This window comes from Suncus etruscus, chromosome 13 (assembly GCF_024139225.1).
Source record: "Suncus etruscus isolate mSunEtr1 chromosome 13, mSunEtr1.pri.cur, whole genome shotgun sequence".
In the NCBI taxonomy this organism is placed as follows: Eukaryota; Metazoa; Chordata; class Mammalia; order Eulipotyphla; family Soricidae; genus Suncus; species Suncus etruscus.
Window position 1 is genome coordinate 38995393 of NC_064860.1, and position 23641 is coordinate 39019033.

General features: G+C 36.2%; 2 protein-coding genes and 1 non-coding gene across 3 annotated transcripts in view; all 3 read left to right on the forward strand.

Annotated features, from left to right (window-relative positions):
- The window catches only part of USF3 (upstream transcription factor family member 3), an 869396-nt gene that overhangs the window by 299442 nt on the left and 546313 nt on the right, over positions 1–23641 (forward strand). The window lies entirely within an intron of this gene.
- Positions 1–23641, forward strand: part of CFAP44 (cilia and flagella associated protein 44) — a 124750-nt gene that overhangs the window by 51389 nt on the left and 49720 nt on the right. Inside the window, exons 11-19 of the mRNA XM_049785552.1 lie at positions 943–1042; positions 1567–1661; positions 3515–3724; positions 7038–7148; positions 9240–9401; positions 11902–12132; positions 16172–16317; positions 18359–18629; positions 19800–19855. Coding sequence (XP_049641509.1) covers positions 943–1042; positions 1567–1661; positions 3515–3724; positions 7038–7148; positions 9240–9401; positions 11902–12132; positions 16172–16317; positions 18359–18629; positions 19800–19855 — 1382 coding nt within the window. The remainder of the gene's footprint in view (positions 1–942; positions 1043–1566; positions 1662–3514; positions 3725–7037; positions 7149–9239; positions 9402–11901; positions 12133–16171; positions 16318–18358; positions 18630–19799; positions 19856–23641) is intronic.
- LOC126026938 (small nucleolar RNA SNORA70) lies at positions 7303–7444 on the forward strand. The gene has a single exon (XR_007502123.1). It is a non-coding gene; the product is annotated as a small nucleolar RNA SNORA70 (small nucleolar RNA).

Sequence of the window (23641 nt, forward strand, 5' to 3'; positions counted from 1 at the left end):
ATAAATTGCACTCATAAACTCATAAAAGGCTGGGGGACTATATAGGATGTCAGGAATTGAACAGGGTCCATCCAGGTCGGCTGCATGTAAGGCAAATACCCTACTGCTGTGCTATCTCCAGCCCCAGAATAAATGAAATTTATGGAAAAATTAACCAGAAAATTTTAGAGTCAGGACTTTATATCTAGTTTTGCGATATATAGACCATTCTCATTTTTATTATCTCTAGTGATCCTCACAGGTTCCTGGTTAATAGACATGTGAAGTTGCAATTATCTCATTTTGTTGATAAAGAATGGAGTAGAACTTCTTGTGCAAAATCACACAATCTTAAAAGGCCATGAAAGCACAGCTTTTTCTAATTCCAAAATTATTACCTATTCAGTCTTCCTAGCCTATTATGTTTTAATAATGTTATATTCAGATATATCTTTCTGATTTTATAGGCCTTTTCTTTCTTTCTTTCTTTCTTTCTTTCTTTCTTTCTTTCTTTCTTTCTTTCTTTCTTTCTTTCTTTCTTTCTTTCTTTCTTTCTTTCTTTCTTTCTTTCTTTCTTTCTTTCTTTCTTTCTTTCTTTCTTTCTTTCTTTCTTTCTTTCTTTCTTTCTTTCTTTCTTTCTTTTTTTGGTTTTGGGGCACACCCTGTGACACTCAGGGATTACTCCTGGCTATGTGCTCAGAAATCGCTCTTGGTTTGGGGGACCTTATGGGAAGCTGGGGGATTGGGGGATTGAACCGATGTCCGTCCTAAGCTAGCGCAGGCATGGCAGAGCCTTATCCTTTGCACCACTGCTTTGGCCCCTACTTTCAATTTTTTTTTAACTACACTTGATCTTAGGCAAAAGGTTGAGAAGCAATTAGTTCTCTTTCTTTAAATTTGACCTTAAATCTATGTGAAAACTACCCTTGAGATCTAACAGGCTGTCTGTCATCTTACTGTCAGACTCAAGATCCAGAATGTCTCTTCTCCTTCCATTCCGGGCCCATTGAAGCCTTGGCTCTTTCTCCTGTCACATATCTCATGGCCACTACTGCTTTGGACTGTAAGTAGAAACTGTTAAAAATACGCCTGGTCTTTTTGTATTGTTTTGTTTTCAATGCAAAAAAACCCCCACATTTCATTGAACTAACTGAGAATTTTTCTTAAAAGGGAAGTTAATGCAAGTGAGGTAAGATTTTACAGTCAAGAGTCACTCACCCACACAGCCATGATTATTATACTAATATTGTAATTAATAAATTACTTAAAATATTGTTCATTTTGGCATTATTTATATTTATCCTTTCATCTTCTTCTGTCTCTGGTTATGAACATATATATATTAATAAGGTAATATCTATCTACCAGTCAGTTGTCAATTGCTTTCTTTATTATTCATGATTATAAATTACCTGACTTATCATTTATAAATAACTTAAAATAATTGGTACTGGATTCTCAGTTGAACTAGTTAAATGTGAATTTCTTGTTATACTATTCAATATGTAAAGTGAAGAAAAGTTATTTTAAATGTACACATATATATATATATAGCTATATTTTTTTTCTTTAAAACTTTCTCTTTAGGCTCTATTCGAATCTATGATTTTTCTAGTAAAACAGCTTTGACGCAAATGAAATTCAAACAAGGAGGTACTGCCCTTGTTTGGGTACCCCAAATCGTAAGTTTATGATTATAATGAACTTCTAGAATTTGATAAATATGATATATCCTGGCTAATTCTTAGAAATATGGGTATTTTCTTACTCTGTGTCTTAGAAAAATGTTTCCATTTCATGTATTTACTTAGAATACTGAAAGTAATATTGGACTATAGAAATCAAATCACATGACCCTGATTATCGTGGAGTTTTTTGTTTTGTTTTTATTTCTTTTCTTTTTCTTTTCTTTTCTTTCTTTCTTTTTTTTTTTTTTTTTGCCTTTGAGCCATATTCAGTGCTAGAGCTTACTCCTGATTGCACTCAGAGATCACTCCTGCTGGACTCAAGTGACCATGTATGGTGCTGGGATTGAACTCTGGGTTGATTGTTTGTAAAACAAGTGTTCTTTCTACCTGCTATATGATATTACTCTGGCCTGGTTTTTATTATTTTTAACTAATATATTCTTGTCCCTTTTATAGGTTAGTAACAAAATGATTGCTCAACAGAATTTTACATATTCTTTTTGATTATTTCACTTAAATATTTCTGATTAATTAAATTAAAGATTTCATATTCTGATTTCACTTAAATATCTTAATTCACTTAAATTCTACATTTTTAGAATGCTTATAATATGTTGGGTCTTGTTTTAGATTCTGGGAAGATAGTCATGAACAAAAACCCAGAAATACTTGTCTTCATCAACTTATACATTAGTATGAGACAGAGGAAGAGGTAGACAGTGAACAAAAATAAGTAAAATCAGTGATATGTTGGGTAAAAAAAAAAGTTACTTGACAAATTAAAGACATATAATTTACTAATTTGTTCAAATATGTATATGGTATAATTCTAGAAGTGAGATGTCCCAGTAGCATATTCCTTAAGCTATCCGAAAAAAATACACAATCTTTATATCCCTCTTTTGATCTTACATATATTTTCCCCAAGTAAGCTATTCTGATTTTCCTGAAATAGTAAATCTGGTGAAATTACCTATAGCCTCCTATAGTCCCCTTTCTAAAAGAATTTAGGTGACTTCCAACTTTTCTTGGGATAAAGCTCATCCTTAATGCAACTTCAAAGCCAAGTAAGGCGAAGGGGAGGGGTTCCTTTTTTATGAATGAAACCCAACCACAAACATATTTGTAATTATGGTGCTTAGCTAAAGATATTATTATTTTTAAAGAAAGCCAAGTAAAAATGGGACCTGTCTATCTCCTTTCTTTAGCCTCTTGTGGAAGCATTGCTTTATGACTCAGTTTTCTCTGGTCAACTAAGTTTTCTGTAACTTAAGTTTTCTTTAGTTACAATTTCTATGCAACACCACCTTTGTACTAGCTGTCCTCAAGATTAAACTATTAAGTTATGTGAAACTAGGAATTAAGACTGTTTATGGTCACCCTTGGTTATTGGTATATGGTACACAGTCTGTCACATTTGCTCATCAATGTTTGAATTGTTGCTTAGGTCACATTGCTAAGGACTTGTCCTAGAATTGATGGAAGTTATTAGAAAATAGTATAAAGAATAGGTGGGTGGTCAGTGTTAAAAAACTTAACTTTAGGGGCCGGAGAGATGGCATGGAGGTAAGGCGTTTACCTTTCATGCAGAAGGTCATCGGTTCGAATCCCGGTGTCCCATATGGTCCCCTGTGCCTGCCAGGAGCAGTTTCTGAGCACAGAGCCAGGAAAAACCCCTGAGCACTGCCGGGTGTGACCCAAAAACCACAAAAAAAAAAACAAAACAAAAGAAAACTTAACTTTAAGCAAAATAGAGTATTTAATTAAAATAGAGTTTTCTCTTCAGTGGTACAACTTTATATATAACCAATTAATGTCTTATCCCTTGTATTTACTTTTTATCCAAGGTAAGCTTATCTGGATCACAAATTATTGCAGGATTTGAAGATGGGGTGGTTCGAATTCTCGAACTCTATGATCCAAAAGGACTCCAACTTTTTTCAGGACGGAAGAAAATTGCAGATGCAGAAATTCGTTTGAAACAAGCTTTTAAACCCCATACTGAACGTGTCACTGCTTTAGCTTTTGATCGTGATGGAGATGTTTTAGCTACAGGGGTAAGTAGATTTCCTTTCATTTTCTGCTTTACTTTCACAGTTAACCTCACCTGATAAGTCTTATTTGATGCCTATTTGGTGGTCATCATTTATGAGACTATATTCATAATTTACCTCTTTATATTCATAGTCTTTTTGTGTAGTCTTTGTAAATGTCTAAAATATTTTCACAAATAGTATTTACTGTCTACTTTCAATGAAATAGAAATTTCTATTGAGATTTATGTAACATCTATATAATATCAAATTTTCATATAGGAAGAAATGAACCAGGTTAATTATGCATTAATAGGCAATGTGGAATGTTTTTGTGAATTAATTTTATTTACACATCTGTTTTATTTTATTATTATTATTATTTACACATTTGAAGTCAACATTTTTAGAGTCATGTATTAAAACAAATAGTTTATTAAATGTTTTCAGGAAGAAAATGAAGCAAATATTTGGAATAAGAATTTTCCAAGGATAAATGAAAAGAAAAGTACAATACAGGACTAAACAGAGAGTATAGGGGCTACTGAACCATATAAATGTCAGCCAGGAGACAACTCCAAATGTAGTCACAGAATATTATCTGGACCTGAATAAACATGTCTGAATCTCCCAGTGTTATGGAACAGACAGAGAATTTTCTGGGTAGAAAAGAGAGAAAGAGATGGATGCCATTGCAAGGAAGACACTAGTTCACAAAACAGGCTCCAATACTGAGGCCTCTACTAAACACCAGATACAAAGAAAAGGAAGATTTCATCTTTGCTAAAGAATGAAGACTACCTGAGAAGAATCATGAGCTCATCAGAACTTTATATTGTCCCTGATAAATATTTCAAAACAATAATCCCAAGAATGTTTATTAAAACAAGGAAATTGATTGGAGGGAGCTCTTAACAAGAACTTGTAGACCATGAAGAAAAACTAAACAAATTTGTGAAGTAAAATAGTGTACTTTAACAACAATAGAGGAGCTCAAATGCAGAATGACAGCTGCTAAAGATGGAAACAGTGAGCTCAAAGATAAGGCAGGAAAATCTTTATTCAAAAAGAGATTTTAAAACTGAAGAAAGCATCAGAGATATGTGGAACAACATTAAAAACAACAGTATTCTTATCACAGGAGTTATAGGGCACAGGAAAGAAAGAGAGGAGAATTGTTTATTGAAGGAATAATAGTTAAGAATCCTACAATTTGAGGAAGGAGACAAGTACTCGGATATGTGAAGCTCACAGAGTTCCAAATAAAGTAAACCCAATATATTATATTCAGGAATGTTATATTATAATTAAAATGACAAGAGTCAAATATAAAGAAAAATTCTGAAATTGGGGCTGGAATGATAATACATTGAGTAGGGCATTTGTCTTGTTGACAATTGACTTGCTAACCCAAATTCCATACTTAGCATCCCAATCATGCCAAAAGTTAATTTCTGAGTGAGAGCCAGGAGTAATCCTTGAGCTTTGCTGGGTGTGCCCCCCCCAAATGATAAAACCAACAAAATGAAAGCAAAGATTTACATGTAAGGGCAAATATAAGACTCATAGTAGATCTCTTAACTAAAATGTAATATGTTGGAGGGAATGGAATAATATATCCAAAGTATTAAATAAAGATCTCCAACCAAAAATTCAAGAATATTCTATGCAGTTAGGTCATCACTAAGAACTAAATGTCATGAAAATATTTTCAGACTAACAACAGTTAAAGGAATTTATGTGCTTTAAAATAGTTCTGTAAGAAATATTTAATGATCTTTTTAGGCTTCCTGATTTCTACGGGAGGCTGCTGAGGAAGACTCCAGCGAACTTAATCCCATCAAGGTTTATAGGCCAGGAAACATAGAAACAGGGAGGAGTGTGGTCGCTCTGCTTCCCTATGTGGCCACTTGCATCTCTTAGCCCATGAACCCCACCACGACAAGCAGTAAAAGCCACGCTACAATCTTGTCAATGGGGAAACAATGCAGGACAATAGCATGCATAGAAAATGATAACCCAGAAAGTACCAACCACATAGTTAACATCTCAAACAAGGAGTTTAGAGTAGTAATATGGAGGATGCTCATAGAACTCAAAGAAAGAATAGATCAAGCTGAAGAGAACAAAAAGAAAGAAATCAAAATACTCCAAACTGAAATGACAGGACTGAAAAACACAGTAGATGAAAGAAATATTTAATGATCTTTTTTAATAAAAAGCAAATAAATCCATTCTGAAGTAGTAAAATTCTTAACATAAATATAGAAACAAGATGAATAATAATGAGGTTTTCTAGAATGAACTCAAGATTTCTTTTTAATTTAAAATTGAGTATAAGCTTCAAATTTAGATATAAAATTTATGGCAATCTTAAGACAGAGCTACTTTAAAGAAATAAGCAAGAAGAGACACATCATACAGTTATCAAAGTACAACAGGAGAAATAAGAGAAGACCAAAGAGAGAGAACATAGGAATGCTAAGGGCTTTACTGGGTGGTATTTTGGAATTCCTAGGGTATATCCCAAGGAGTGAGAACACAAAACTTCTTAATTCACAAGGATATATGCATACATATCCAGTAGCTAAGATATGGAAATAAATCATGTCCAACAACTGATGAGTGTGTGTACAGACATTTGCACACACACATATGTACAAACTCACCCCATTCACAATGAAATTCTACTCAAGGAGAAGAAAAACACTTGAGTTTGGCTATAATATTGACATAACTTGAGGCTAGCTTAATAAGCAAAGTAAGTTAAAAGGAGAAAGATGCATGATCTCACTCATGTGACAATAGTCAATGAAATGAACACATATACTTTGATCATAAAACTGAAGTTATTATAATGGATTGGGAAGGACTTAATAGGTCCTATATAATGTGCTGGAGGGATATTGACACTTTGGTGATGATCATGGTGTATTAACATTGTACCCCTGCCTATAAACATATATACACTTAGAAACCAATGTTTCAACAGTAAAATCATTTTCTCAGTATAACTCAGAGTGTATGATCACTTTAGATATAATGATGCAGTGGATTTACTATAGTTCTTGTTTATTTAAAAAATTTGGGGGTCACATCCAGCAGTTATCGGGGCTTACTCCTGACTAAATTTTCTGGGATCACTCCTGGCAGTGCTAGGGCATCATGTGCAGTGCTGGGTATTAAATCAGGCTCAGCAGTGTACAAAGCATGTGCTGCAGTTATTTACTTTCTATCACTCTCTCTCACCTGCTATAGCTTTTAAATTCATTCCTGTCTTTATTGAATGAATTTCATAATAATGTATATTTGGTGGCCATTTCTATTTTTTTCTCAGAGTAAAGATCAAACAGTATTCTTCTTTGATGTGGAAAGGGATTACAAACCCATTGGTTATATTACTACTCCTGGACCTGTTGCCCATTTAATGTGGTCTCCAGTCACACATGTAAGTAATAATTTTCCTTTCTGTTTAAATCTCAGTTTAATGTAATGAAGTGATTTAAAAGAGCAGAATTATTCTGGCAAAATATTTTCCCTACACATTCGATTCCATAGTGAGATAAGGTCTACTTCTCATTCCTTTTTAAAAGTTATTTTTTGTGCAGCCAATTAAGCCAACCGTGCTCTCTGCCCTGTGGGACCTAGTGTGCAATGGTTGCAGACAGCAAGCAAGGAGCCTCCTTGGTAGTGTACGTAGCCTGTGGCCTGTATGGGCTGTAATAAGGGACCTTGGAGACAGTCTTTTAAAAAAAAATTTTAAAAATTAAAATAATTTTTTAAAAAAGTTATTTTTCATTGAGATTCTATGGTTTATAATGTTATTAATCATTCTTTTTACATTTCTTTAGCTATGTAAGTACCATGGTTTTCATGCCTTTAGTGTACAAAATTTCTGTATTTCCACCACTATCTAAGTGTCCTAAATCCTCCACAACAGGCATTCTAGTTATTCTATCCCTCCTCACATTTGGTAACTTCAGTTCTTTTTTTTTTTTTTTTTTTTTTGGTGGAATTTGAATTTATCTTTATTGGGGAACTTCAGTTCTGTTATTACAGTTCAAGTGTTTATTTTAGCTGTGGATTGTCTGTTACATTTTTATACTAAATATGAGTAAGATCATTTGGCATTTGTCCTTCTTTCTGTGACTTAATTTGCATAACAAAGTAGAGCTATCTAAAGCTTTCCACATTGGAAATGGTGTTGTACACTGGTGTTGGAAAGGGTGAAAGGGTGTTGTATATTACATGACTGAAGCCCAATCATGAATAACTGTATATATAGCTGTAAAAAAAACCCCAACATTACAAATACCTTGTAACCATGTTGTTTAAATAAAACAATTTTTAAAAACTAAAGAAATTGAGTAAAAAATAAATGCATGCAGAATCATGTGTTGTCGATCCTAAGTCACCTGGGGTGGCGTGAGGGAATAGGGCTTGGGTTACACCAGAGGTGCTCAGTGATCACTCCTAGTGGGACTCAGGAGACTGATGTGGTACCAAGTGATCAAAATGGCAGGAATTTTAAGCTCTGTACCATTTCCCTGCCTACTGAAGTTTTAATCTAACACACACACACACACACACACACACACACACACGCACGCACACACACACACACACACAGGCTTCTCTAATTTATCAGCTCTTCCTGAAATATTTTCTATAGAAAAGTTTTACAGTGACATCAAAACTAACCTAATTGATGATATCACTTGCAAAATAGCTTGTTTTGAAGACACAAAGTAAGTATCACTTGCAAAATAGCTTGTTTTAAAGACACAAACTAAGTTTTCTTTAAGCACCATCCTCTCTGGACTGTTCACATTGGGTTTTCAAGCTAACCCATTATAAACTTCCCCAGCATGAACATCCTATTTAAAAAATGTTTTTTTAAATGCAATGTAGAGTTACAAAAATTGTTGATAATTGAGTTTAAGTCATACAATGTTCCAACACTCATCATTTTACCAGTGTTCATTTCCCACCACTTAAAAAAAATTCCTCCCAAGTTACTTCCCATTCCCCCACCCCAGCCTAGCTCTACGGCAGATCTCTCTCTCTCTTTCTCTTTCTCTCTCTCTCTTTCCTTTCTCCTCCCTCTCTCTCTTTGGCAGACATTTCTCTTTATCTATCACTATGACAAATACTTGTCTCTCTATCACTATGGCAAATACTTGTCTCTATCTCTATGACAGATACTTCTATTTCTATGGCAGTTGCTTCTCTATCTCTCTCCTCCAGCTCCCACCTTCCCTCCCTCTCTCCTTCCCTCCACTATGACAATAATAGCTGGAAATGATCGCTCTGGGCAAGAACTGGATGCTGAAAGGGAATATAAAGTGATAGGCATAATATTCCTTCAGAAACGGTATTGCAAACCACAATGATATAATACATTATTGATATGTAGGCATTAATAAAAAATAACTTGAATGTTGAATTAAATGAATATCTTTAAAATAGTTTATATTGGAATTGAAATTGTTTTTTTTTCTGAATTTGACTAATGTAAATAATGTTTAATCTTTGATAGCCTGAAAGCACTTTGCTTATTATCTGTGAAAATGGCTATGTTCTTGAAGCTCCACTTCCAGTCACAAAGGAGGAAGATGATGATAACAATGTCGCCTCCTTTGAAATCAAAGACATGTGCATAAAATATTTCCACTTCTCAAGTGTCAAGTCCAAGATTCTGGTATGAGAAATCCTAGCAGATCCTACTTTTAGAAACACATAATCTATTAGAAGGCAGTTAACAGTGTTAGAATAAATGGTAAACATATATCAGATTAAAAATGCAAAATAATATAGAGTATGCATAAGAAATATATGATTTTGATACATAAATAAGATGAAATGGAAAATGCCTGCATGCAGATGATCTTTAGTACTTGAAGAAAGGGAGAGATTTTCATTTGTTATAAATGAAAAGGGAAAGGAACTGGGGAGACAGCTCAAAGGGATGAAGTACACACTTTATATGAGGGAACCCTGGGTTTAACCCTTAGTACCACATGGTCTCTTAAGCATCAGATTTTTTTAAAGACCTCAACACTGCTAGGTGTGTCTCCAAAAGAGAGAGAGAGAGAACAAAATAAAAGTAAAATGAGGAGGGCTGCATTTCAATCGAGAAAACCACCTGAGGAAAGGCAGAATTATACAAGTTTGGGTGGGTAGAAAATAAAGATGGGCACAACAGAAAGATGCAGTTTGTGAAGGGATGTGACAGGAGTATGTTTACCTGCTTCTAGGCTGCCAACCAAGATGCTTCAGTCTAATTCTTATACCATGGAGATTTTTTTTTTTTGGTTTTTGGGCCACACCCAGCGGTGCTCAGGGGTTACTCCTGGCTGTCTGCTCAGAAATAGCTCCTGGCAGGCACGGGGGACCATATGGGACACCGGGATTTGAACCAACCACCTTTGGTCCTGGATTGGCTGCTTGCAAGGCAAACGCCGCTGTGCTACTCTCCGGGCCCACCATGGAGATTCTTTTTTAATTTTTTTTATTTAAAAAATGTGTCACATAGTTGATATAGTTGATAATAATACATTTGTTTTCAGATGAGTGAAAGTGAAGTTATTGAAAAATATAGAAAGAAAAAATTAAAATGGAAGACAAGAAAAAGAAATAAATAAAACAAAAAGTATAGTGACAAGCACTCTTGTGAAAGTTATTATGTCTCCAATGAAGTCATTAATATAGTGGCAGAGGTTTAATAAGCCCTTGTTGTTAGCTGTCCATTCTGTTAAGTTGGGGTGATTCTTTAGGGATGACAGCATCAAACAAATGAAATGGTCCAAAAATTAAAAGCACTATTACTGATCCTATGAATTTTAGGGGCATTCACTTAGCTGGCAGGTCTCCTAAAAGGAGATATGGGGAAGGGTGCCCTCATTATATCAGCTCCCACAGTATTGTATCTGAAGTGTGGTCAGATTGGTGTCTCCACAGGAAATTATAGAGGCAGGGCCCCTGGGGAAAAAATGCTTCTAGGTGATGGAGGCAGCAAGCATGACTTTGATAGGGCATAGGCTTGTCACACCCTCTCCTGAGATGGCCATCTTTCTGCTGCATAGTCTGGTATAGCCATAATCTTTCACAACGTGGTTTACATCTCATTTGAGAAAAGAGTTAGTGTATGGAACTGGCCTGGTTAGAAAATGGAGACTACATTTGTGGGCATGGTTACAGCTCCCATGGAGGTTCTCTTTTTCTTTCTTTCTTTCTTTCTTTCTTTCTTTCTTTCTTTCTTTCTTTCTTTCTTTCTTTCTTTCTTTCTTTCTTTCTTTCTTTCTTTCTTTCTTTCTTTCTTTCTTTCTTTCTTTCTTTCTTTCTTTCTTTCTTTCTTTCTTTCTTTCTTTCTTTCTTTCTTTCTTTCTTTCTTTCTTTCTTTCTTTCTTTCTTTCTTTCTTTCTTTCTTTCTTTCTTTCTTTCTTTCTTTCTTTCTTTCTTTCTTTCTTTCTTTCTTTCTTTCTTTCTTTCTTTCTTTCTTTCTTTCTTTCTTTCTTTCTTTCTTTCTTTCTTTCTTTCTTTCTTTTTTTGGGGGGGGCACACCCGGTGATGCTCAGGGGTTTCTCCTGGCTATGTACTCAGAAATCGCTCCTGTCTTGGGACCATGTGGGACACGGGGGGATCAAACCGAGATATATCCTAGACTAGCGCTTGTAAGGCAGACACCTTACCTCTAGCACCACCACTATGGCCCCTCCTATGGAGATTCTTAATGAGTTTTGAGAAATGGGTTGGTGTTCCTATTCCTGTAAATGGAAAAGTCATCCCGAAGCTCAAATAATAGGGCTAAAATATGAGACATGCTGAGGGGATTTTGAAACAGACATTTGACAGACGCTGAGGGCTCTAAAGAACAGTATTATTAAAATTAGAAATAATTTCCTTCATGTATTATTTCAGAACATTAATTTGTATGTAGTCTCTTCTTTAGAAAAAAGAACAGACAAAATAATATCTATAAAAGCAAGACTGATGGAAATGATACATAAATGAAGTTAATTCAAAGATAAGAAATTTTTAACAATAAATATGCTTCTAATTTGGTAATTATTTTTAAATAATAGTGTTACATCAGATCTGTCAGGTTTTTCTAGAACTCTTAAATACTTTGTCATCTTCAACAATGCATTACTGTATGCATTACAGTTGATCTTGTAACTTCTTAACATATTTTTCAAAAGAGATTCATAGAAATGGAAAAGAGAAAGAGACTGAAAGAACAGAAGGAAAGTGCAAAGGAAGAAATGAAACAGAAAGTTAGAGAGATGGGAGAAGATCCAGAAAAGGAGATAAATGATGATTCGGAACTAGAGGAGGAAGAGGAGCCATTACCACCAATCTACATTCCACCAACCCCCTGCAATATCCTCTCCGGATTTTACTCTGAGCCAGGAAACTTTTGGGTTTCATTGGTGAGTAAGGATATAATAAAGTCATCTTTGTTTCAGCCAAGCTCAGTGTTTTTGATAGCAATTATTTCCAACACACTGTTACTTTCTTATTTCTTAGGTAAGATTTTATTTATTAGCCATTATTGAAGATGTGAAGTATGTTGAATGTGTGTCACAATTGGCTTTATAGCATTTAAATAACCTATATTTATTTATCTGTTAATTATCTGTGAATTTCATACATGCTACAGGAGGTCAAAAGGGAGAAAGACAAATGGCAAGTAAGCTTTGTGGATGAAATTTATTTTTCCCAAGTTCTGAGAAGATTTTATTTAAGGCAACAGAAAGAGGGAGGGAAAGAACAGGAAGTTTTCCATAATATATGAGAAGAAATCTCCTAAGCAAGAGTCATGAGAAAGATAGAAAGAAGCCTTTCTCCTTTTATAGTTTCTTAATCTGGAAGGGGATTTGGGGATGTGTAAGAGAGCACTTTTCATTGGCATAAAAGACAAGGAAGTGCAGAATATGAGTCTGTTGAAAAGAATGTATAGTTTAAAAAATTTGAAATAATGGCAGAATTGTCTAATAGATTTTTTTATATAGTGTTATTTATATTGAAACCAGAAGGAAGTCTTGGCAGGTGACAGTTTTCAGATGGATGTATTACCACCCTGAACAAAATTGGGATTTAGTACATAAGGAAGAAAAAAAATGGACATTAAGGACACAAACAGTCACAATGATGTAACTTCATATTTTCTAATTTTATATATACTGCTTTATAAAAAACATTTGTCTACTAAAAAGTAATATTTTTCCAAAATTTCAACTACATTTATAATTGACATGAAAATATACACAAAAACTCATCAATAACTCATAACTGATCCCAAGTCTTTTGTCAGGTCAAGACTGACTAGTCAGTGCTAGAGGAATAGGACAGCAGGCAGAGCTTTTGCTCTGCACAAAGTCAATCTGGATCCAATCCCCAGGACCTTATATTGCCCTAAGCACAACTAGAGTGATCCCTGAATGCTGAGTCAGGAGTAAGTCCTGTGCTCAGCTGGGATGCCCTCCTCAAAGGAGAATAATACCTATGATCAACCTTTCCTGGAGGGTTTAGGAGACAATATGGGGTGCCAGGGATCAAACCTGGTTTGTGGTGTACCCTAAGACCCACCCATTTCTGGGAGGGGTCTTAACCGGATAATAGGTGTGACCCTACCTGCAAGACCTCCCATTCCTGGGAGGGGTCGGGAAAAAGTTAGATAAGCGTGGGACGAAAGGGATTCGGGCCTTTTTGCCCTTTTGCCGTTTCTCTCTTGGCCCGGCTTGGCTTCCTGGCTTTTGGATCTTTGGGCCGCATGGAGCCCAAAGGGAAGATGGCTAACAGGAGATAAGATGCAGGGCTAGCAAAATATAGCTGAATGCTTAAAAGGTTGACATAGGCCACACACCTGTGGTGGCTAGGGCATAAATAAAGATGATTCTTCCTGATGGCTGCGTGTGAGTGAGTAATTTTACCTGGGCCTGGAACTCGCCGGCTGCATGGAGGTTGCAGAGCCATGTGGGCTGGATGGCATCATCCACCATCCAGCCCCATCGTTAATTATTTAATGCAACATCTGGCGCTCCAAACTTTGACCTGAATCCTGGACCCAACAAAACAGCAAAAATGGTGACATTTCTGCTCTTCTGTTTCATTTTGGCTCTTTTCGGGTGCACTGAGCCCAAAACACTGGGCCACGTGGAGCCATGTTCAAACATGGCCGTGACCCCTTCTAGGGAAAGAAGGGCAATTAAAACAAAAGAGGTGGAAGCTTGCATCACCTCCAGCCCAGGCTCAGGCCCAGAACTAAAACTTTGTTACAAGAAACAAAAACCTGGGCCTCTTCAAAGACTTATTAAAAGTCTAAATTGGAAAAGGAGGAGAAAAAAGACTATTGAAAATGGACTGATTTTCTGAAAATGACCTTTGGCTTGAATTTGGATTTCGACTTTGGAAATTTCGAACTGAACTTTTAGTTTAAATCACTTGGAACTCTGAACATCCAAAGTGCTCCCAGAGGGGAAAAAAGGCAGCGGTGAAGCCCCTGCGGCAAAAAGCTCCAAGCGGCAAGCCCCAAGCAGCTCGGCTCGGCTGGGATCTCGGCTGGAATCGGCTTGGCTGGGCTCAGCTTTGCCCGGAAAAGCGAAAAACCTGGAATCCGCGCTCCAGATCACAAACCGGCAGCGGAGCCTGGAACTACGGAAGAAAGCCACGTGGGACAAACCAACATCTGAACTTTAAAAGTTTACAAAAGCCACATGGTGAGATCAGCGTGGGACAAATTAATCTAAACTATGGTTTTAGGTGTAGAAAATTAGTGGGTAGTAATATTTTACTCATAGTTGGTGATGGAATAAGTTTTAATTAGTTAGTGGTTAAAAAATAAAAATATAAGGGAGGTAATACAAATTAGCCCATTTTAACATCTAATTTCTAACCACCTGCATCTTTGTCTTAGTCATTTTCTTTATAATTTAAATGTGTTTTGTTGTCTTTCAGAGTTAATATTTTCAATTGCAAAATGTTTTACTGTGTATTTTAATGTACTTAGCCTGTTTTTAAAATGTATATTATGCATGTATGCTAAAGTACTTGTGTATAGGAAAAATATAGGAACAGTGAAGTTCCCCCAATATAGTTTAAAAATATAGGAACATGAAAGTTCCGAAATAGTGCTTGGTAAAAAAGCATTAATAGAATTTTAGGTTACAGGTGTAAAGTATATTTTGCAAATGATATGTTTTTGAAAAGGGCTGGTATATTAATTTTCACTTTATTACGTTGGCGCATGAAAATATTTAAAAAAGGGGGAAATGTGGTGTACCCTAAGACCCACCCATTTCTGGGAGGGGTCTTAACCGGATAATAGGTGTGACCCTACCTGCAAGACCTCCCATTCCTGGGAGGGGTCGGGAAAAAGTTAGATAAGCGTGGGACGAAAGGGATTCGGGCCTTTTTGCCCTTTTGCCGTTTCTCTCTTGGCCCGGCTTGGCTTCCTGGCTTTTGGATCTTTGGGCCGCATGGAGCCCAAAGGGAAGATGGCTAACAGGAGATAAGATGCAGGGCTAGCAAAATATAGCTGAATGCTTAAAAGGTTGACATAGGCCACACACCTGTGGTGGCTAGGGCATAAATAAAGATGATTCTTCCTGATGGCTGCGTGTGAGTGAGTAATTTTACCTGGGCCTGGAACTCGCCGGCTGCATGGAGGTTGCAGAGCCATGTGGGCTGGATGGCATCATTCACCATCCAACCCCATCGTTATTTATTTAACACAACACTGGTTAACTGTAGGCAAGGCAAGTATCCTATCTACTGCAGCCCTGATCATGGTTAGTTAGTCTTAAACTGACCAAAGACATGGGATCAGTTATATTTTTCACCCCTCAACCTTTTCTAGAGTCTTTGATAGTAACATATAAGAGGCAAACAGCCTTTCACTTTTTTCTTATTTAAGAAATAATTATAGATTGAAGTGGTATGGATTGATTGTTCCCCAGACCCCAATTATGAAAAGGGAATCCCATACCTCCTATGGAGTGAGGGTGAGAGATAGGAGATGCTGCCCCTATTGAAGTTTCCTGAAATAAGTAATCCACACAGATATGAAGGTTATAGCAGGCAAGAATACTCACACAACAAGCTGTTCACCCACAAGCCAGTTGCTCTACCACGTACTAGTGAATTCTTCTAGTGCCTAGACACTGATACTAAACACTGATACTAGAAGGCAACTAGTATCAGTTATTAATAAATCTCACATTTTAATTTATAGTCTGATCTCATACTAAGAGTTGTATATGAAATATTATTTCACAACTAGTGTGTTTTATTAATATTAGATACTAATAAACAATTAAAATGCTTTAAAAGTCAATACTCAATTTTATACATCATTAAACTGTATATAAGCCATTTTGTGTTATCAAACTTTGAAATTCTAAAATTTCTCATTGTGATGTTAGTTATATTCATAAATAATTTTACATGTTGTTAATCTCTTTTTCTCAGGGTGGCTATGATTCTGGCTTTCTCTATCACTGTAAATTCCCACCATATGACAAAGACAGTGACATCACAGAAAAAAAAGATGAACCTTTTGATTTTCGTTTTCTTGAGGATACAGAGGGTAATTCAGTCCAAACTATAGCTTTCAGGTGAATTAAATTTTTATAAACTTTAAAATGTGATACCCCATTAGTATCTTTGCTTTCTTATCATGAATATTGTCAATTTTAAAATATCTCTCAAACTGAAGGGCTACTCAAATAATATTTAGTTAAATAAATCAAGAGAATATGTGTCAAAGCAAACCTGAAATTCTTTTAGTTTTCTCTATCAACTCTTCTTTCAGAATTTATTTTAAATTGTATGGCTTTACTTTACTCAGGAAGAGGTTATTACATGACAAACAATAATAAGAGTTTTTTTTTTCAGTTTTTATATTTTGAAGTCATGTCTAGTGATACTCAGGGGTGACTTTTGGTTCAATATTTGGGGGTATGACTCGTGAGGACCTAATGATGCCAAGATTAAACCAGGGCTACATGCAAGCATTTCCTCTAACCTTTCAAGAGTCTTCAAACTTTTGAAACGGGGTCAGTTCACAGTCCCTTGGACCTTTGGAGGGCTAAACTGTAGTTAAAAATACAAACAATATCCTATGCATACTACACATATCTTATTTGAAGTAAAAACAAAAGGGGAACAAGTTCAATATTTAAAATGAAGAACGAGTACAGTTAAATCAGACTTAACAGTATTTCCAAGGAAACTATGAGCCTGCTTTTAGCAGGCTATAGTATAAGGACCCATTTAAGACAGAGAGGAGAAGTAGAGAGACAGAGCGAAGGAGGGGGAGTTGGAGAGTGCGGTGCACATCCTACACATGCGCGCTGCTAGAGGACAAGCAGAGGTGGCAAAAACACCCAACAGGCAGGATAAATGTCCTCCGTGGGCCTCAGTTTGAGGACCCCTACTTTTGAGCCACCTTTCTGGCTCAAGACAATGATGGTTTAGGATAATGTTACTGGATAAAACATTACTTCTGCATGATACTCTCAATAATAGCCCCCAATCACCAGTGGTTATGGTCTCAAATTAAAAATAGCAGCAGTTTGCATCTTTTATGAAGGGCCATGTGTCTACAAGATAAATACAAACCTAGACATAGTTGTTGATCTTAACCAGATATGGGGGCAAGGGAGGGAAGGAGAGAGGGAGAGGGAAGGAGGGAAGGGCAAGGGAAGGAAAAAAGGAAAGGGAGGCAGGGAAGGAAGAGAATGAGAGGGAGAGAGTTCTGATTTGCTTTTTTGATATTATCTTGAAGCATGGAAAAGAGCCATACATTAGATGAGGGCTCTATTCTCCAGAGTGGGGCAAAAAAAAAAAAAAAAACAAAAAAAAAAAAAACAAAACAAACAAAAAAAAAACCCTGCAGTCTTTCATCATTAAAAAAAAAGCCAATGTCTTATGTGAAAGGAATAACTTTCATACACAGATGAGTCAAGTTATTAATGACCCCTCAGCTATTATCTTTTCATGTTGAAATATGCATGCTGTTGCTACAGGTGGGAAAAGTGGCTTCCATTAAAAAGTGGGCTCCCTACCCAGGATCCTGCTCTCAAATAGTTATTGGTCACCTGACTCCTGGTTATCTCATTGAATATTGCAGGTGACTTATGTGACGTGGGGAATTAGGAAGGTAGCCTTTTTGCTTAGCCCACTTCTTTCACCTGAGAAGTACCTGCCTTGGGTTAGGAGTGGTAGTCTACTAATGAGCATTTATCAGCTCCACAAGAGAGATGTCAAACTTCACCTATTCTTAACTTTCTCTATGCCACTTGGAAACTGGTCCCTGACACCCGGATTCTTGGGCAGCTGTGGACTCAGGCTCCAGCTAGGAATTGCTCTTTGCAGGAAAAGTAAAGTCAGCTCTAAGTCTTGCCCAGCTTTTCCAGGTTCATTATGTTTTCTTGCAGAAGATAATTTCAGGAGGAGGCAAAATTGAGAAGTAAAAAATTTTTATTTAGAAAAACATAAGGAGAGTAAGAGAGAGAAAATACACATCATAGCATGTGACACAGGTAGCAGAGAATGCGCCTGTAATAATACTTTTGTCATTAAAGACTGTCAAATTTTAAACTGAAAGATTTTCAAATTAACATGAAGAAAAATTATTTTGTTTATCTTTTATAGCTATAACAGAATTATGATGTTTTGTGGGATGCAAAATGGAGCAATTCGTGTCTATGTAATAGAAGAATATAATCCTTCACTGACCAACCTGAAAGACTACTGGCACTTCAATGTGCATGATAGTGACTATGGATGCATTAAAGACTTATCTATTAGCTTTGATGATCGGTTCTTGGTGACTGTTGGAGCAGATAGTAATATTTTTGTTTTTGATATTATTTCTGAACTTGAGTTAGAGAAAGGCATGAAAGCTAAATTACCACCTCCCAGGGTATGTACCAAAACAGACCAAAAGGAAAAAGTTCTTTTTTTTTTTTTGGAGGGGTGCACATTCCCCAAAGCCCTTATTTTAAAAAGGATGTTAAAAATTGCTTGTGTTCTTTGAGATTTGAAAACTTCTGGGCTAGGGAAATAGTGTAGAGGGCTGAAGTGCATGCTTTGCCTGTGGAAGTTGCAGGTTTGATCCTTAGGATATCAAACGCTTGAGCACTGAAGAACAGCCAAGCAGAAAACCTAGTTTTTTATTAGGAAAAAGAGCTGAAAATGTGCACATTAAATTTTGTTTAGCAACTGATTATCTAGCTAAGTGAAATGCTGCTTAATTACCTATGGCATAATTGTTTTTCCTGGAAAGTGTAAGGCATTTTACTATACAGTATCAGAATAAACACATATTTTTGGTTATTTTCCTTCATGGTATGTCCCAATTTAAGTTGGATTTATTTCATATTTTCAATTTATACTTCATATTTTTAATTTTATATCTGTTTTTAATGAGAGAAGGGTATTATATTCTATACAATTCCCAATGTAAGGCACTTCAAATTATACATACATACTTATACTTAGAAATCTGGATAACATGAGGTATTTGGAATGTAATATTCATGTATGAAAGGGATTTGCTAAAATAGTATTTTAAAACTAAAGACTTAAATGTACACATTTTAATAACACAAAATGTGACAGTTTATAATTTGGTAGGGAGTTATGGGGATATTGACATTTTGTATACAAGTAGATTAGTTTTCAAGACTTTTCTTCTTACCACTATAAATTAAGCAGAAACAGATAAGTAACAGTTGCTGTTTTGTTTAGGTAAATTTGTTTTGTTAAAGTACTTTATAGTCCTACAACTATTAGAAATTGTAGGGGGTGGGGCCGGGAGAGATAGCACAGCGGCGTTTGCCTTGCAAGCAGCCGATCCAGGACCAAAGGTGGTTGGTTCGAATCCCGGTGTCCCATATGGTCCCCCGTGCCTGCCGGGAGCTATTTCTGAGCAGACAGCCAGGAGTAACCCCTGAGCACCGCTGGGTGTGGCCCAAAAACCAAAAAAAAAAAAAAAAAAAAAAAAAAAGAAATTGTAGGGGGAAAAACCCTCAGCTGTCTTAAGAGGAAAATGGTATTTTAAAAGGCTGATGTCTTACTTCCTTTCCTACAGGTTGGAATTGAATCAGAGCCAATTGCAGAAGATATTGATGATCCTAAAGCCTACAGGTATGGGACTTTGATAAATATCTATGAAGCCTTGGCTTTTACAGAACAAATAAACATTATTTGGTCACACCTGAGATTACTCTTGGCTGTGTAATCAGGAGTTACTTCTGACTAACTTGGATACCATATGGAGTGCAGCAAATTGAACCTGGGTTGTCCAGATACAAATGCCCTACTTGCCATACTATCACGTCAGTCCCCAAACCAGCATTTTAATATTGATCAATAATATGACCATTCATTGACAAGAAAAGTGAATTTTTAAAAAATATACTTTATTATTGAATCACCATAAGACACACAGTTACAAAGTTGTTCATGATTGAGCTCAGTCGTCAACTGTCCAAGCACCCTTCCTTCACCAATGTGCTCTTCCCACCACCAATTTCCCCAGTTTTCCTGCTTCTCTGACCCAAGCCTGCCTCTAGAGCAGACATTTTTCTTTCTTTTTTGCCCTGTTAGGGAAAAATAGGTTCCCTATTGCAGTTTTGCAATATTATCGACTGAAAGGGTATCACATAGATCACTTACCTCCTTTCTTCACTCAGTTCTTGCCCAAAGTGATCATTTCCCCTTATCACTGTTACTGGGTCCCTTTTTTGGTCTAACTGCACTCACCTACCCCCTTCCCCAGTGGAAAACTTCCTGTTATAGATCAGTCCTCCTAGCCTTCATTCCTATTGTCTTTGGATATCATTCTCACACTATGTTTTTTCATATCCCGCAAATGAGTACGATCATTCTATGCATGTCCCTCTCCCTTTGACCTCATTTCACTCAATATGATACTTTCCATATCCATCCACAAATAACCAATTTTCATGACTTCATTTTTGCTAATGGCTGCATTGTGTAAATGTACCATAGTTTCTTTATCCATTCATTTATTCTTAGGTATTTGGTTTACAGATCAGGCTATGTGATCTGTACTGCAATGAACATAGGAGTACAGATGCATTTTTCTCCAAAGGGAATATTTCCTGAAATGTATTGCTGGTCATCTGGAAGCTCAATTCCTAGTTTTTAGAGGAAAGTTTATATTGTTTTCCAAAAAGTCATGACCAGTTGACATTTCTATCAACAGTGAATGAGGGATCCTTTCCTGCATACTTAATAATATTGGTGGTTGTTTTTTGTGATGAGTACCAGTCTCTTTGGTGTGGAGTGGTATCTCATTGTTTTAATTTGTATTTCCATTATTAGTGATATAGAGACTTTCTTCATAAATTTCTGGTCATTTTCCATTCATCTCCTCTCCCCATCTTTTGATGGTACTAGAAGGGTTTTTTTCTTGTAAAGTTCTATCTTTTATTTAACTAAATATTTAAAGAAAATGCTAGTTGACATAGTAGATCATAATATATTTGCTTCCAGATAAGTGGAGAAAAATATTGAAAGAAATTATAAAGAAAAGAGTAAAACTTTGAAAGTTTTAAAGAAAGTTTTAAAAAGAGAAAGATCAAAGAAAAATATATAGCAAGCTCCTTTGTGAAAATTATTTAATCTTCAGTGAAGTCAATAAAACAATTACAGAAGACTCAGTAAGCTCTTGATGTTAGCTGTCAGTTCTGTTAAATTGGTGTGTTCCTATAAGGATGAAAGCTTCAAACAAAAGAAGTTGTCCAAATTCAAAACATTATTACTCACTCTGTGGTTTTTAGTGGAGTATACTCACTTGCAGGCCTGCTGGAAGAAGGAAGCTATGAGGAGGGTGCCCACATACACCCCAAAAAGCCTTCATAATATCAGCCCAATGAACAAATTTGGTCAGATTGGTGTTCCCAAAGGGAACTGTAGAGAGGTTGTGGTTCTGGTTAGGCAGGACCATTGGAAAATCAGTGATTCCAGGTAATGTAGGCAGCAGGTATGGTTTTAGGAGGGTGGAGGCTTGGCCGGCCCTCTCTTCCTGAGCTGGCCAGCTTTCTGCTGCATGGGCCAGTGTGCCCATGATCTTTCACAGCTTGGTATACATTTTATTTGAGAAAAGATTGAGTCTATGGAGCCCCCCCAAACAAACATGGTGACTGCATTTGGGATATGGTAATGGCTGCCACACTTCCCAGAAGAAGGAATATAAAGGGGGAAGGTGCCCACACTCGCTCCTAAAAGAAGACTTTTGTTGAGAATCTTTGTGTTTATTTTCATCAGAGATACTGGTCTGTAATTCTTTTGTGTGTGTGTGTGTGTGTGTGTGTGTGTGTGTGTGTGTATGTGTGTGTGTGTGTGTGTGATATCTCTGCCTCCTTTTAGTTTTAGGGTGATGTTTGCTTCATAGAAACTATTCAGGAGTGTTTCTGTTATTTTGATTTCCTGAAAGAGCCTAAAATTATTGGCAGTAAGTCTTCTGTAAAGGTTTGAAATAACTCACTATCTTGGGCATGGTTATCTTGTTTTTGGATAGACTTGTGACTACCATTTCAATGCCTTTGATAGTGATAAGTCTGTTTAGGTGTTCAGCCTTGTGAAGTTATAGGAGTCCTAAAGTCCATTTCTTCTAGGTCCATTTCTTCTAGGTTCACTTGTTTAATGGCATGTAGATTTTTCAATTAATCTTGATTCTTTGAATTTCCACAGTACCTATTGTGACATCTTCCTTTTCATTTGATTCTGTTTATCATACTCATCCTCCCTTTTTTGTTGTGAATCTTGCTAGTAGTTTATGAAATGAACATCAACCTGATACCAAAAGTATACAGAGATATCACAAAAAAATAAATTACAGACTGATATCCCTGATAAATACTGATGTAAAGATACATAACAACATGGAATCCAACAATGCATTATAAAGATTATACACCATAATCAAGTGAGATTCATCCCAGAAATGTAAGGATGATTTAGATTTTCTGAGGAAGTTATTTGCTTGAAGAACTGTCTTCTAACCTCTGACTTTATGTCTGTTTGCTCTGGCTATTCAAACATGTTTCTTACAGGCAGTAGAATGTTGGATTCAGCTTTAAAATCCATATTGTCACTCTGTGTCACTTGGTGTATTTAGACTGTTGGCATTGGGAGAGATTATTGACATGTCTTTTTGGAAAGTTTCGTATATTTGGAGGGTTTATCTTCTCAAAGTAGCCCCTTCAGTTCTTTTAAAGTTGGTTTGAGTCTAGGAAGTTCCTGAACTGCTTTTTAATCCATGAAGTTATGTATCATTCCTTCAAAATATTCTTTATTACTTTATTTAAACACCAGGTCTTACAAAGATTTTCATAATATGGTTGTTTCTGGCATTAAATGTTAACACTATTTCCACAATCCCTGTAACATTCCCACAATTGTCACCAGTTTCCCACATCCCCCTCCCCAAGCATGCCCCCTGGAATGCACACAATAATTTATTTTATATTGCTTATTACAACTAATGGCTGATGTAATTATCAGAAATACTTCAATAAAAGAAAATTTGTGAAAATTGTTACACGATGGGATCTTAAATCATTGTCTGAGTTGTTTGTTTATTGAGATTAATTGACTTTTGTACTATCTTGCCATCTAATTTGGTGCCCCCCTACTTGGTGTCAGTATTGGGAAATTTAGAGGTGCTGGCCACACACTTAAGAACCCCATGCTCTGCAGAAATGACCTATGAACTCAAATATCAGTGGATGTGTGATGTTAGTACCACTAATGGGATTTCTGAGTAAGTGATGGGGTATAGGAAGCTGCTCATCCTCACTTCAACAAGATCCCAAAGGGTTATTTTATTTATTTATTTATTTATTTATTTTGTTTTGTTTTTGGGCCACACCCGGCAATGCTCAGGGGTTACTCCTGGCTGTC